Source organism: Chelonia mydas, chromosome 5 (assembly GCF_015237465.2).
Source record: "Chelonia mydas isolate rCheMyd1 chromosome 5, rCheMyd1.pri.v2, whole genome shotgun sequence".
Taxonomy (NCBI): Eukaryota; Metazoa; Chordata; order Testudines; family Cheloniidae; genus Chelonia; species Chelonia mydas.
In genome coordinates, this window is record NC_051245.2 from 132,587,404 (window position 1) to 132,601,871 (window position 14,468).

Here is a 14,468-nt window from a genome sequence, read left to right on the forward strand (position 1 = left end):
GGGAGGACGGAACAAGCCCAAGGAAAACATTTGAAATCAAGGGTAAAACTAAAACTCTTGCTGTTCAACCAGTGAGGCAGGTCACAACTGGAGAGTGTAAAGGGAACCACCAGACAAACTATGTTCGTATTAAAAAGTCTGTCATCCCTTCGGCTATTCATTACTCTAGTTACAACAACTTTGACCATTTCAAGTATTATCGTTTGCTAATTCTCTCCCCTCACCCCCCATATTCATCTCTTCACACTGCTTTACTGCCCTGATACAAGTTGATTGTTTTTTAATTGGTTCATGAAAGATGATATACTTTTATCAGAACTATAATGTTCTATTATTATAATGATAATCAGGAGCATTAGTTGTCATGTTTATGTCCAGTGGGACTTGTCACTTGAGAGAGCATTTTTCTCTGCTTTGTATGAATAGTTGCACTTTTTCAAACAGAGCTAAATATTCATTCACAAATCTCCTAGTGATCAATAGCCAGAAAAGTTTGGACTATAAGAAAACACTTCCTTGAAAAAAATCTGTATCCCTCCCTTTATGTTAAAGGAAAAAGCTAGATGTAAGAGCTATTAGAAAAGGCATTTGTCACATAGATGGTTTAAAAATAAGATCAAATATTTCTATTAAAAATATTAGGAGCTTCTGTGGGAAGACCACCAAAAACTTACTGTGCAAATATGAGGCCAGTATTCAAACCGTTGGAGTAAGGCTGTATTAAGTTCCTCTTCGTATATCTCTCTGTAAAACTGTGGCATCTTGGATAGCCAGATACCATTGCTGTACTTATTCAAAACTTCTTTAACACGATTCTGAACTTCGTTTATGTTAGAATTGGAAGGGCCAGAGGGGATTCTGTGCGTTTCTGAAACTGGCTCATTCAAATTATCTGTAAAGATGGAAAAAATGAAAATTTTCAAAGTGGCAATGTTGTTCTACAATTTCCTTTTAAAGAACATAGAATCATAGAATATCAGGATTGGAAGGGACCTCAGGAAGTCATCTAGTCCAAGCCCCTGCTCAAAGCAGAACCAATCCCCAATTTTTGCCCCAGATCCCTAAATGGCCCCCTCAAGGATTGTACTTACAGGCCATTGCTCAATGGGTTTAGCAGGCCAATGCTCAAACCACTGAGCTATCCCTCCCCCCCGCCCATAACATTTAACTTCAGAAAGGGGAACTACATAAAAATGAGGAAGCTAGTTAAACAGAAATTAAAAGGTATAGTTCCAAAAGTGAAATGCCTGCAAGCTGCACGGAAACGTTTTAAAAACACCATAACAGAGGCTCAAATTAAATGTATGCCCCAAATTAAAAAACAGAGTCAGAGGACCAAAAGTGCCACAGTGGCGAAAACAATAAAGTAAAAGAAGCCCTTAGAGGCAAACAGGCATCCTTTAAAAATTGGAAGTTAAATCCTACCGAGGAAAACAGAAAGGAGCATAAACTCTGTCCAGTCAAGTATAATTAGGCAGGCCAAGAAGGAATTTGAAGAGCAACTAGCCAAAGACTCAAAAACTAACAGCAAAACCTTTAAGTAAATCAGAATCAGGAAGCCTGCTAAACAATCAGCGGGACCACAGGACGACTGAGGTGTTAAAGGAGCACTCCAGGAAGAGAAAGCCATTGCAGAGAACCTAAACGAATTCGTTGCATCTGTCTTCACAGCAGGGGATGTGAGGGAGATTCCAAAACCTGAGCCACTCTTTTTAGGTGACAAATCTGAGGAACTGTCCTAGACTGAGGTGTCGGAGGTAGTTTTGGAACAAATTGATAAACTAAACCAGATAGTATTCACCCAAGAGTTCTGAAGGAACTCAAATATGAAATTGTAGAACTAACAACTGTGGTATGTAACCTATCATTTAAATCATCTTCTGTACCAGGTGACTGGAGGATAATTAATATGATGCTATTTTTTAAAAGAGGCTCTAGAGGCGATCCCAGCAATTACAGGCCACGTAGCCTAACTTTAGCACCAGGCAAACTGGTTGAAACTACAATAAAGAACAAAATTATCAGACACAGATAAACAAAATTTGTTGGGGGGGGAAGAGTCAACATGGCTTTAGTAAAGGGAAATCATGACTCACCAATCTATTAGAATTCTTTGAGGGGGGTCAACAAACATGTGGACAAAGGTGATCCAGTACATATAGTGCGCATAGATTTTCAGAAAGCCTGTGACAAGGTCCCTCACCAAATGCTCTTTAGCGAAGTAAGCAGTCTTGGTATAAGAGGGAAGGTCCTCTCAAGGATCAGTAACTGGTTAAAAAGACAGAACACGAAGGGTAGGTATAAATGGTCAGTTTTCAGAATGGAGAGAGGTAAGTAGTGGTGTCCCCCAAAGGATCTGTAGTGGGACCAGTGCTGTTCAATACAGTCATAAATGATCTGGGAAAAGGGGTAAACAGTGAGGTGGCAAAATTGCAGACAATACAAAACTACTCAAGATAGTTGAGTCCAAAGCAGACTGTGAAGAGTTACAAAGGGATCTCACAAAACTGGGTGACTGGGCAACAAAATGGCAGATGAATTTCAGTGTTAAATGCAAATAATGCATATTGGAAAACATAATCCCAACTATACATACAAAATGATGGGTTCTAAAATAGCTGTTACCACTCAAGAATGATCTTGGAGTCATTGTGGATAGTTCTCTGAAAACATCCACTCGATGTGCAGTGGAATCAAAAAGCTAACAATGTTAGGAAGCATTAGAAAAGGGGATAGAGAAGATAAGAAATATCATAATGCCTCTATATAAACCCATGGTACACCCACATCTTGAATACTGCGTGTACTTCTGGTCGCCCCATCTCAAAAAAAAGATATATTAAAATTAGAGAAAGTACAGACAAGGTCAACAAAAATGATGAGGGGTATGGAATAGCTTCCCTATGTGGAGGGAATAAAAAGAATGGGACTTTTCAGCTTGGAGAAGAGACAAGTAAAGGATAGGATAGAGGTCCATAAAATCATGAATCGTGTGGAGAAAAAAAAGTGTTATTTACTCCTCCACATTGTTGGGATTTTGTGGTTCCCAATAACCACCAAATGAGTCAGATGCCGGGCAGAATCAAGGGTTCCCGATCCGATCCGACCCGACAAGACTTTCTTCAATGAGCTCAGAGGGAGAGCACCTGGTACAAACATCAGCCAGAGTCCCCCCAGCAAGGAGCCCCTCCCATTGCTAGTTTATAGCACATAAGTTACATAACACAAACTTCTAGCCAATCACATTTAACCTTTCTACATATGGATCTGTTCATCACATGCTAATACTTCTCCACTCCACATGCTGAGCTCGCCTCCCCACCCCCCTTTGGCCTTTTCTAGAACGTTCCTAGGGTGGTGAACCACAGCGTGCTTCTTTATGCACACGTACCTTCTAAATCACATTTTGCTTAAAATGAACACAAGCATACCCTTCAACATAACACAAGAACTGGGGTCACCCAATGAAATCAATAGGCAGCAGGTTTAAAACAAACAAAAGGAAGAGGAGGTTACTTACCGGTAACTGGAGGTTCTCAGAGATGTGTGGTCCCTATCTGTATTCCGCATGTGGGTGACTTGTAGGAAGTAATCAGTGCAGGAGTGGCTGCGGGACGCCAACAGAACCAAGCTGCATCGGTCACTGCTGCGTGTTACGGTTTAGTGCGCTTTGAATGTGTGGACAGAGGCCACATCGCTGCTTGACAGATGTCCTGCCAGGACAGATCTGCAAGGGAGGCTGAGGCGGCGGTGCAGAATGCACTACTACCCTGCCAGGGAGGAGGTAGATTGGAGCTTTTGTAGCATTCGAGGATGCACCCTGAGACCCATTTGGAGAGTCATTGGGGCGAGGGGGGCTTATCCCTTTGCCCTTTCAGCAATGGCCACAAAAAGATTAGTCAGCTTCCAAAATGGGCGAGTCCTGTGGCGGTAGAAGGCTAGTGAGCCTCGAACATTAAGGGAGTGCAGGACTCTTGTCAGCGGGGGAGGTGTGCATCTTTGGATAGAATACTGCCAAGTGGATCAACGGACTGAGGTGGAACTCAGACACCACTTTAGAAAGGAATTTGGGGTGCAGTTGTAGGAACACCTAGTTCTGGTGGAATATACGGGGGCAGGGAGAGAGAGGGAGAGATCTGCCATCATGGCTGCAAGCTCACTGACCTACCTGGCCAAGGTAACTGGTACCAAGAATGCCACTTTCATTGAGAGCTGGGAGAGTGAGCCTGTTGTCATTGGTTCAAAGGGAGGTCTTGTGAGGGCAGAGAGAATGAGATTAAGGTCCCATGGGGGTGTGCACCCGTGGAAAGGGTTTGAGTAAATCTTTTAGGAAGCGGACAGTGGTAGGGCAGGTAAATATAGATGTGCTGTCCATGGGGGTAGAAAGGTGCTAAGTGCTGCTAAATACACATGGAGAACAGAGCCAGACCCACTGTCTTGAGTACTTAGTTGAGAACGATGGGAATGGTCACCATGCTCAGAGAATGGTGGTGGCAGTGGGCCCACTCTAGGAAGCATCTCCATTTAGCTCGGTAACAGGTCCTAGTGAAGTCCCTCCTACTTTGGGTGAAGATTTGCCAAAAGGACAGAGCAAGCACTGTCTACGCTTGATGCCCATCCAAATACCAGGCTGTGAGGTGAAGAGGGTCTGGATTGGGATGGCTGAGTCTCCCCCAATCTTGTGTGAGGAGATTCGGGAGCGTGCAAAGGCAGAGTGCTGTCTGGATGGAGAGTCTGAGGAGGTCTGTGAACCAGAACTGCCGGAGCCAGAAAGATGCTATGAGGAGGACAGTGCCACTGTCCTCGTGAATCTTGCATAGCACCTGCAGTAGCAGGGGAAGGGGGGAGAAGGAGAGAAGGCGTAGCAGAGGTCGCCCATCCAGGGAAGGAGGAGAGCGTCGCCTTGAGAGCTCTCTTCTAGATCCTTTGGAGTAATAGAGCGGGAGCTTTTGATTCCAGTGAATGGCAAAGAGATCCACCCAGGGGGTTCCCCACTTTACAACACTTTGTGGCATTGCATAGCTCCCACTTGTGGTCGAGGTAGAGAGTTCTGCTGAGCGTGTCGGCCAGGGAATTACTGGTAGGTAAGCAGCCTGAAATGTCACCTCATTGCAGATGCACCAGTTCCATAGCCAGACCAACTTGGAGCAGAGGGAGGAAGACCTGGCACTGTCTGTCTTGTTGATGTATAACACTGCCATGATGTTGTCTGAAAGGAGCTGAATGTATAGGAAATGTATGAGCAGGAGGAAGGCCTTGCATGCGAGAAGGACTGCCTGAAGTTCTAGAATGTTTTGTCACACAGCGTCGATGCCCCTTGAGCTGCGTGGTGGCTTAAGTGGGCTCCCCATCCGGCGAGGGAGGCGTCTGTCATGATGGTGTCTTGTGGTGTGGGTGGGGTGAAGGGGGTGCCGATCATGATCTTGGAGGGAGCGGACCACCACGTAAGGGGGTCAGCATGGTCTCTGGGATGGGGACCCTGAAGTCAATATGGTCTGTTGCGTTTGTAAATGGAGAGAAGCCAAGCTTGTAGACAGCACATGTGGAGCCATGTGTGCAGCATCATGGAAGTGAAGGCCACCATATGCCCAAGGAGGGAGAGAGAGTGGCAGACCATGGTGTGTAGTCTGCAACATAGGCGTGCAATGAGGGCTGTCAGTGCTGCAAAGCAGTCAGGTGAAAGGAAGGCCCGGACCACAATAGAGCCCAGCTGCACGCAAATGAAATTTATTGTCTTTGTGGGTGTCAACAACAACAACTTGTCCTCATTGACGCAGATACCCAGAGATGCTAGGAGACATGAGACAGTGGATCATGGAGAGTGCCTGCAATCGAGATAGCACCATCAGGAGCCAATCGTCCTGGTAGGGGAATACTGAGTAGCCAGGGCGTAGCATCTGGGCCGCTACCACAGCAAAGACTTTTGTGAATACTCTTGGCACCATCACTATGCCAAACAAGAGGACCTGAAATTGGTAATGGTGGTGCTCTACCCTGAAATGGAGGAACTTGCAGTGAGATGGGTGGATACCCACATGGAAGAAAGTGTCTTTCATGTTGAGAGCTGCGAACCAGGCTCCCTGGTGCAGGGAGGGCATAATCAATGCCAACGTCACCATGCAGAGTTTGGACTTCCTGAAAAATGTATTCAGAAACTGATGATCAAAAATGGGGCGGCATCCTCCACCCTTTTTCGGAATGAGGAAGGATGGTGAGTAGAACCCTCTCTCTCTGTACTGAGGTAGGATGGGCTCTATTGCCCCCTCCCCCTTGAGAAGCAGAGCATCTACTTCTTCTTGGAGGAGCAAATGATGGGAGGGGTGCCGGGGGGAGGGTTAGGTAAGGAGGCGATGAAGTGGGAAGGAAAGGAAAGGAACTCTATTGAGTATCCATGGTGGATGACCTCCAGTACCCAACTGTCTGTGGTGATCTTGCTTCCATTGTGGGCAAATAGGGAACGACAGCCCCCAAAGATGACATGGGGTGCTGCGGGTGGTATCGAGCGAGGCTTGCAGGTATCAGCCTTTGGCTGGCAGGTGGAAGAGGGTTGAGGAGGTGGTTGTGGCAGACAATAGTTGTCAGCATGGTGGCTCTTGGGGCAGATAGTAGGCAGGATAGGGTGTGTGCAGCTGTGGGCAGGTTGTATCTGCTGTCTGCGTCTAGGGGTCAGAGTATATATGCCCAGGGACTGTAGTGTTGGTCTAGAATCATTGAGAGTGTAGGAATTCGCCAGTCTTGTCGCTGAAGAGTTTATGCTCATCAAAAGGGAGGTCCTCTTTCATATTTTGGACCTCCCCAGGGAAGCCGGAAGATTGTAGCCACAAGTCCCTTCGCACAACTACTCTGGCCACATCCACTGCTGCCTGGAGGGCCACCTTGGTGACCAGTCTCCCTTAATCTACCAGCACCTGGAATTGGTGTTTGAGCAGGAGTTTGTTCTTGAACTCTGCTAGCATATTGTAGTTATTAAAGTCATACTTGGCTAGCAGAGACTGATAATTAGCAATACAGAATTGACGTCCTACAGAGGAACAGATCTTCCTACCCAGCAGATTTAGCCTCTTAGCAGTCTTGTCTGGAGGGGTGGATCTTTGTGGATGCTGTCTTGCCCATTCTGAAGATGCTTAGACACCCAGGGAGCTCAGGGGTGGATGGGTGAACAGGAAAGCTGCCCCCTTAACTGGTAAGTAGCGTCTCTCCACCTCCTTAGGTGTGGGTTCACACGAGGCTGGTGTGTGCCATGCCACATGTGCCAGTTCCAGGATAGCCTCATTGGTAGGGAGGACTACACTAGATGGCCTTTGAGGTTGGTGGATGTCCAACAGCAGATGTTGTGAGTCCTGAACTTCCTCCAACAGGACTTCCAAGACCGCAACCACCCTCTGTAGCAAATCCTGACATTGACGGTGATCATCCGGCAGAGAGAGCTGGGAGAGGAACAACCACCTCATCCTGCAGCAAGGATGTGCTGGTTGGGACCAGGGGAGGCGGCGGTACTGGTTCGATGTCCTCCTCTTCTTCAAACACCAATAGAGCCGGCGGGAGTACAGAGGAACCTGAGATGGTGTGTGGTATTTGTCGTAGGAATCCCAGGTTCCCCAGTATGGCCAGAAGGTGAGGTCGATCAGTGGCAGCGGGCTCCACAGAAGTGGCAACAGGTCTCCTCTGTTGGCTCCTATGCCAAAGAGTAGGGCGGTCTGGGTTGCACATCCGCACTCGGTGTGGAACCGATGAAAATGATGCTTCCGCACCAGAGAATTCTTAGGAGATGGAGGCCTGGTCTAGCAATGGTGGAACTGTTGGTATGGGAGGACTGTGGTGTGGTGGCAGTGGGATAGGCTTCTCTAGCAGCAGCAGCAGGGGTTTTTCCTCCCGTGTAGGGATGTCATGGGTAAGCGGAGAGCCCGAGAGAAGAGGCAACTGCAAGTAAGGGAGGATTACCTCCACCACCATCAGGAAGGTCTCTGTGCAGCCAGGGGTCTGTGGAGTACCAAGGGAAACACTCAAGGGGCCTGGCGGTATCTGTATGCCCAGCCTGTCTGGCAGATGTGGGGTACCAGCAGAGTGAGTGGTGTTGTATGCGCCAGTGAGCGTTCCAGAGGCTTGGATGCTGAGATAACCGTCGGTACAGGCAGATCCTGTGCGTGTTTGGCCTTACCCTCCATCTGTGGGATCTTGGGTGATGGTTTAGCCAGCTACACATGCATTGTCTCACCCAACCTGGCTTGGCTCATGGAGGAAACCCTGTACTCGTGAGCAGTCCTCTGCAGGACCTGCTCTTGTGCCTGAGAGAATGTTTTCTGGTCTCACGCCAGGACTTGTCCTTGGGTACTGTTGGTGCGGCGCTCTCTGCTGGTGGTGGCTGCTGTACGAGGCAGGTTGGGGGGTGGGGGGGGTGTCTCAGATCCTGGCCCAGCTGTGCCTTTATTGCTGCATGGCCTGAGTTGGAACCCCCTTTTTCCTTTGCGTTCTTAGTCTGCTGAGAGTTATTCTTTTTTGTACATAGTTGTAGGTAGATTTACAGGTAAGTTTGTGTGTAGTGTACTTAATGTAGAAGTTCTTTTTTCCCTTTCAGGGGTAGACACCCTGCCTCCTGCCCATGCTCCTTCTCCGTCCCTCTGGAGCATGCTATGTGTCTTCCCACACGTGGGTCTGCATGCGCACCATGCTCCTGAGTCTGGAAGTGTTCCTTAGCAATGTCCATTGACCTGCACGTGCATAGCATCTCCTCATGCTTCCCGCAAGGGCATAAGAGGTAGTGTGGGTCTTCACCCCTCCAGTTCCCTTTTATTGCTGCATGGCCTGAGTTGGAACCCCCTTTTTCCTTGACTTTGTCCCTGTAACCTCAATAAGGATTCTTTAAAATACAGCCAGCTCTCCTGGACTCCTTTCCCCCTCATGTTGTTCTTACAGCTGCATAGCTTCCGCCATAAGGTATTTGTGGAGGCAGAGCTCATGGGCTTCCCTGATCCTGGGCAGGAAAGACTTACAGATGGAGCACAGTGCCACGATGTGTGCTCCAGAGGGACGGAGAAGGAGCATGGGCAGGAGGCAGGGTGTCTACCCCTGAAAGGGAAAAGAGAACTTCTACATTAAGTACACTACACAAAAACTTACCTGTAAATCTACCTACAACTATGTACAAAAAAGAATAACTCTCAGCAGACTAAGAACGCAAAGGAAAAAGGGGGTTCCAACTCAGGCCATGCAGCAATAAAAGGGAACTGCAGGGGTGAAGACCCACACTACCTCTTATGCCCTTGCGGGAAGCACGAGGAGATGTACTATGCACGTGCAGGTCAATGGACATTGCTAAGGAACACTTCCAGACTCAGGAGCATGGTGCGCATGCAGACCCATGTGTGGGAAGACACATAGGGACCATCACTTGAAGTAGTAGTACTTCTTCACACAATGCACCTGTGGAACTTGTTGCCAGGGGATGTTGTGAAGGCAAAAACTATAACTGTGTTAAAAAAAAGAATTAGATAAGTTAATGGAGAATAGATACATCAGTGGCTATTAGCCAAGATGGCCATGTTCTGAGTGTCTCTAGCCTCTGTTCCCTAGAAGCAGGGAGTGGACAAAAGAACAACATGAGGGGGAAAGGAGTCCAGGACAGCTGGCTGTATTTTAAAGAATCCTTATTGAGGTTACAGGGACAAACCATCCCGATGTGTAGAAAGAATAGTAAATGTGGCAGGTGACCAGCTTGGCTTAGCAGTGAAATCCTTGCTGATCTTAAACACAAAAAAGAAGCTTAAAAGAAGCTTACAAGAAGTGGAAGATTGGACAAATGATCAGGGAAGAGTATAAAAATATTGCTCGGGCATGCAGGAGTGAAATCAGGAAGGCCAAATCACATCTGGAGTTGCAGCTAGCAAGAGATGTTAAGAGTAACAAGAAGGGTTTCTTCAGGTACGTTAGCAACAAGAAGAAAGTCAAGGAAAGTGGGGGCCCCTTACTGAATGAGGGAGGCAACCTAGTGTCAGAGGAGGTGGAAAAAGCTAATGTACTCAATGCTTTTTTGCCTCTGTCTTCACGAACAAGGTCAGCTCCCAACTGCTGCACTGGGCAGCACAGCACGGGGAGGAGGTGACCAGCCCTCTGTGGAGAAAGAAGTGGTTTGGGACTATTTAGAAAAGCTGGATGAGCACAAGTCCATGGGGCCGGATGTGCTGCATCTGAAAGTGCTAAAGGAGTTGGCGGATGTGATTGCAGAGCCATTGGCCATTATCTTTGAAAACTCATGGCGATTGGGGGAGGTCCCGGATGACTGGAAAAAGGCTAATGTAGTGCCCATCTCCAAAAAAGGGAAGGAGGAGGATCCTGGGAACTACGGGCCAGTCAGCCTCACCTCAGTCCCTGGAAAAATCATGGAGCAGGTCCTCAAGGAATCGATTCTGAAGCACTTAGAGGAGAGGAAAGTGATCAGGAACAGTCAGCATGGATTCACCAAGGGCAAGTCATGCCTGACTAATCTAATTGCCTTCTATGACGAGATAACGGGCTCTGTGGATGAGGGGAAAGCGATGGAAGTGTTGTTCCTTGACTTTAGCAAAACTTTTGACACTGTCTCCCACAGAATTCTTGCCAGCAAGTTAAAGAAGTATGGGCTGGATGAATGGACTAAGGTGGATAGAAAGCTGGCTAGATTGTCGGGCTCAATGGGTAGTGATCAATGGCTCCATGTCTAGTTGGCAGCCGTTATCAAGTGGAGTGCCCCAAGGGTCGGTCCTCGGGCCGATTTTGTTCAATATCTTCATTAATGATCTGGAGGATGGCGTGGATTGCACCCTCAGCAAGTTTGCAGACGACACTAAATTGGGAGGAGAGATAGATACGCTGGAGGGTAGGGATAGGATACAGAGGGACCTAGACAAATTAGAGGATTGGGCCAAAAGAAATCTGATGAGGTTCAACAAGGACAAGTGAAGAGTCCTGCACTTAGGACGGAAGAATACAATGCACCTCTACAGACTAGGGACCAAATGGCTAGGCAGCAGTTCTGCAGAAAAGGACCTAGGGGTTATAGTGGATGAGAAGCTGGATATGAGTCAACAGCGTGCCCTTGTTGCCAAGACGACCAATGGCATTTTGGGATGTATAAGTAGGGGCATTGCCAACAGATCGAGAGACGTGATCGTTCCCCTCTATTCGACATTGGTGAGGCCTCATCTGGAGTACCGTGTCCAGTTTTGGGCCCCACACTACAAGACAGATGTGAAAAAATTGGAAAACGTCCAGCGGAGAGCAACAAAAGTGATTAGGGGACTGGAACACATGACTTATGAGGAGAGGCTGAGGGAACTGGGATTGTTTAGTCTGCAGAAGAGAAGAATGAGGGGGGATTTGATAGCTGCTTTCAACTATCTGAAAGGGAGTCCAAAGAGGATGGATCTAGACTGTTCGCAGTGGTACTGGATGACAGAACGAGGAGTAATGGTCTCAAGTTGCAGGGGGGGAGGTTTAGGTTGGATATTAGGAAAAACTTTCACTAGGAGGGTGGTGAAGCACTGGAATGGGTTACCTAGGTAGGTGGTGGAATCTCCTTCCCTAGAAGTTTTTAAGGTCAGGCTTGACAAAGCCCTGGCTGGGATGATTTAGTTGGGGCTTGGTCCTGCTTTGAGCAGGGGGTTGGACTAGATGACCTCCTGAGTCCCTTCCAACCTGGATAGTCTATGATTCATTCAATGATTGCTTGTTCCTTTCACTCCCTCTGAATCACCTGGCTGCTGCCAGAGAACAGGATACTGGGTAGATGGACCAGTGGTCTGACCCACTAGAACCATTTTTATATTCTTAGATGGTACAATTATCTTGAGACGGGTAGGAAGAACACAAGCCAACTATTAATATTTGAGTATTATCAAGTATACAAATCTAAGCATAATGTCACTTAAGGTAACACTGACTAGAAACATTGTTATTACACACACAGAAGAATACGGTCCTGTTTGCTTCATATTGAATGGGATGTTGAAGTATTTCCAAGAAATTATGCATCTTAAACAGTTAAGATTGAGAACTGGAGGTTAGTTACTGTAAATGGAGGCTCTTTGAGATGTATGGTCCCTATCTGTATTCCACTACCTGCCCTCCATCACATCTTCCTTGAATCCTGTTGGATATGCAATAAGAGGTGGAACTGCAGAAGCGTCGACCCGCACTGCCTCATATATCCTTTGTGCAGTAGCTCTCCTTGCGCACTGACATGTGCGGGCCTACGGACACTGCTCTGAAAAATTTCCAGACTTGGGTGCATGGCATGCATGCATACCCACGTGTGGAATATAGACTGGGACCATACATCTCAAAGACCCTCCAGTTACAGTAACTAACCTCCACTTCAAGTGATTTTTCACATTTGCTGTCTGGTCACTCTAGATACTGGGCTAGATGGACCATTGGTTTGATTCAGAATAGCTCTTTTTATGTTTAATCAGTTTATAATTACATTACCAATTGAGCAGGCTTCCTCAGAAAATAGACTAGGTGGGTATATTGGCTTTATCAGTCTTTCACTGTTAAAATTGTTTTGTACATAAGACAATACAAGTCTATAAACATGGTTCAGGTTATGAATACATGCCTAATCCAAAGTGGAAAACCCACATACCATTTGAATCCACTGAAGAGCTTCTGGACAGATGCACTTGAAGTTCTTTCTGAAAACGTGGTGGAAGAGTTAATCTTTTTTCAGGCCTAAAAGATCAAAGGAAACATCTTTAATTCTATTTCCAGTCTAATCAGTACTACATCTACTCACGAAAACAATATCAAAAGAGTCATTTATTTATAGTTATCTTTTTGTTCAAAATTAGGATTAAAGTAGCAGTCTCCTTCAGAAGATGGATTAGGAATTCTGCTTGGAGGTAGAACCACTCGTGGTTGTCAAGCTCATACAGGAAGAGATAAGGGAATTCACTATTACTAGAAATAAAATGTATGTGTTGGAGGCAGAAAAAATGAAGAGGAATGGGAGTTACTCAGAAAATTGCGGTTCTTTGAAGAAGAGCATTGTGAAAACTCACTAAACTCAATTCACTGAGACCAAGGCAGGAGCTGCCCAAGTTTCAACTGTTAATTATAGCAGGGAGTGTTTCATGTCACTCTGAAGCTGACCACCTCTCCTAAAGCATTCCCTCAGGTTCTCAAGCTTCTGCTAATCACACCTCCTTAGGAAGGCTCAACAGACTACCAATATCAAGGCCAGAGGTGGATACTCTCTCTGTGACACCAAAGATGCTTGCACTTGATATCCATCTATCTATACAAGTAAAGAATGCACATCAACTGCAAGACAAAAAATATGTCTAGTTTATCCGAAGTATTAGAAACTAGTTGCCTAATTTAAAAAAAAAGTTCAGGAACCTTGATATTCCTTCCAAACAAACTCGAAAACGATAAGGTTGCACACTTGCGTAATTTGGGTGCCTAAGTGGCTTTAGTCTTTAGCTCTTGATTTTAACTGTCCTATACACACATGCATTGTCATCTCATTATATAATCACATACTATAATACATTAATATTAGGGCTGTCAATTAATCTCAGTTAACGCCTGTGATTAACTGAAAGCAAAGTTAACGCGTACATTTTTTTAATGCGTTAATTGGATACCTGTGTGCGGGGCATGAGGTATCTGTGGCGCGGGGGCTGAAACCCCAGCCCGCAGCTTCCCATGCGGGGCTGGAGCCCAGAGCGCCAAGCCCTAACCCAATATTGGAAATTTAGAAAAACCCAAAAATATTTAAATAAATAGTATTCTAATATTGTTTAACACTGTGATTAAAACTGCGATTAATTGCAATTAATTTTTTAAATCTCAATTTTTTTAAACCGCTTGACAGCCCTAATATACATAGGTATATCATGTTATATTTCTCATACATCATTTTTCAAATATCTTACTGATTTAGGGACAAATCCCGACTTCCAAGCAAGCTGCAGGTGCTCAACACATCTCAGGATTTGGCCCTTCATCCATTTATCCGGTACACTGCATTCTCACAAACATGTAGCGTTCTTACAAAGATGTACATTTTACTAATTTTTTCCACTACCCATAATATATCTCTAGCCCCCGTGTTGGGTTAAGTGTTTCACGGCTCTTGAACTCTCATCAAAAATAATGTCATGTTGCGACCGAAGACTGAGATGCAAAGCCTGCTGGAGAGGATGTGGGGAAGCAGGTCTTTTGAACCATCTACCTCTTGCATGGCATTTCATAGGGCCTCTATGGAAGAGCTGCTGAGTCATGTCTATGTCTAAAACAATGGGTGGTGAAACTTCCTGTTACGGGCAGGGGGTGTATATCCCTTTTAGGTGAATTGCAAATTCTTGTTCAAAGGAATCACTGAGAGCAATATCCAAATTAGTCTACAAACCGTAAAAGCAATACAATGCAATTAATAAAAACACCAATAATGAGCTAATATTAAATTTGATTCTTAATGCTTCAGGCCC

At 46.0% G+C, this 14,468-nt stretch overlaps 1 protein-coding gene across 10 annotated transcripts in view; it reads right to left on the bottom strand.

Moving 5' to 3' along the window:
- Positions 1-14,468, bottom strand: part of TDRD7 (tudor domain containing 7) — a 125,897-nt gene that overhangs the window by 54,069 nt on the left and 57,360 nt on the right. For all 10 annotated transcript variants that reach the window (XM_043547170.1, XM_037902400.2, XM_043547168.1 and 7 more), the window contains 2 exons: positions 12,620-12,705; positions 675-892 (listed from right to left, as the gene is read on the bottom strand). In XM_043547170.1, the coding sequence (XP_043403105.1) occupies positions 675-892; positions 12,620-12,705 (304 nt within the window). The remainder of the gene's footprint in view (positions 1-674; positions 893-12,619; positions 12,706-14,468) is intronic.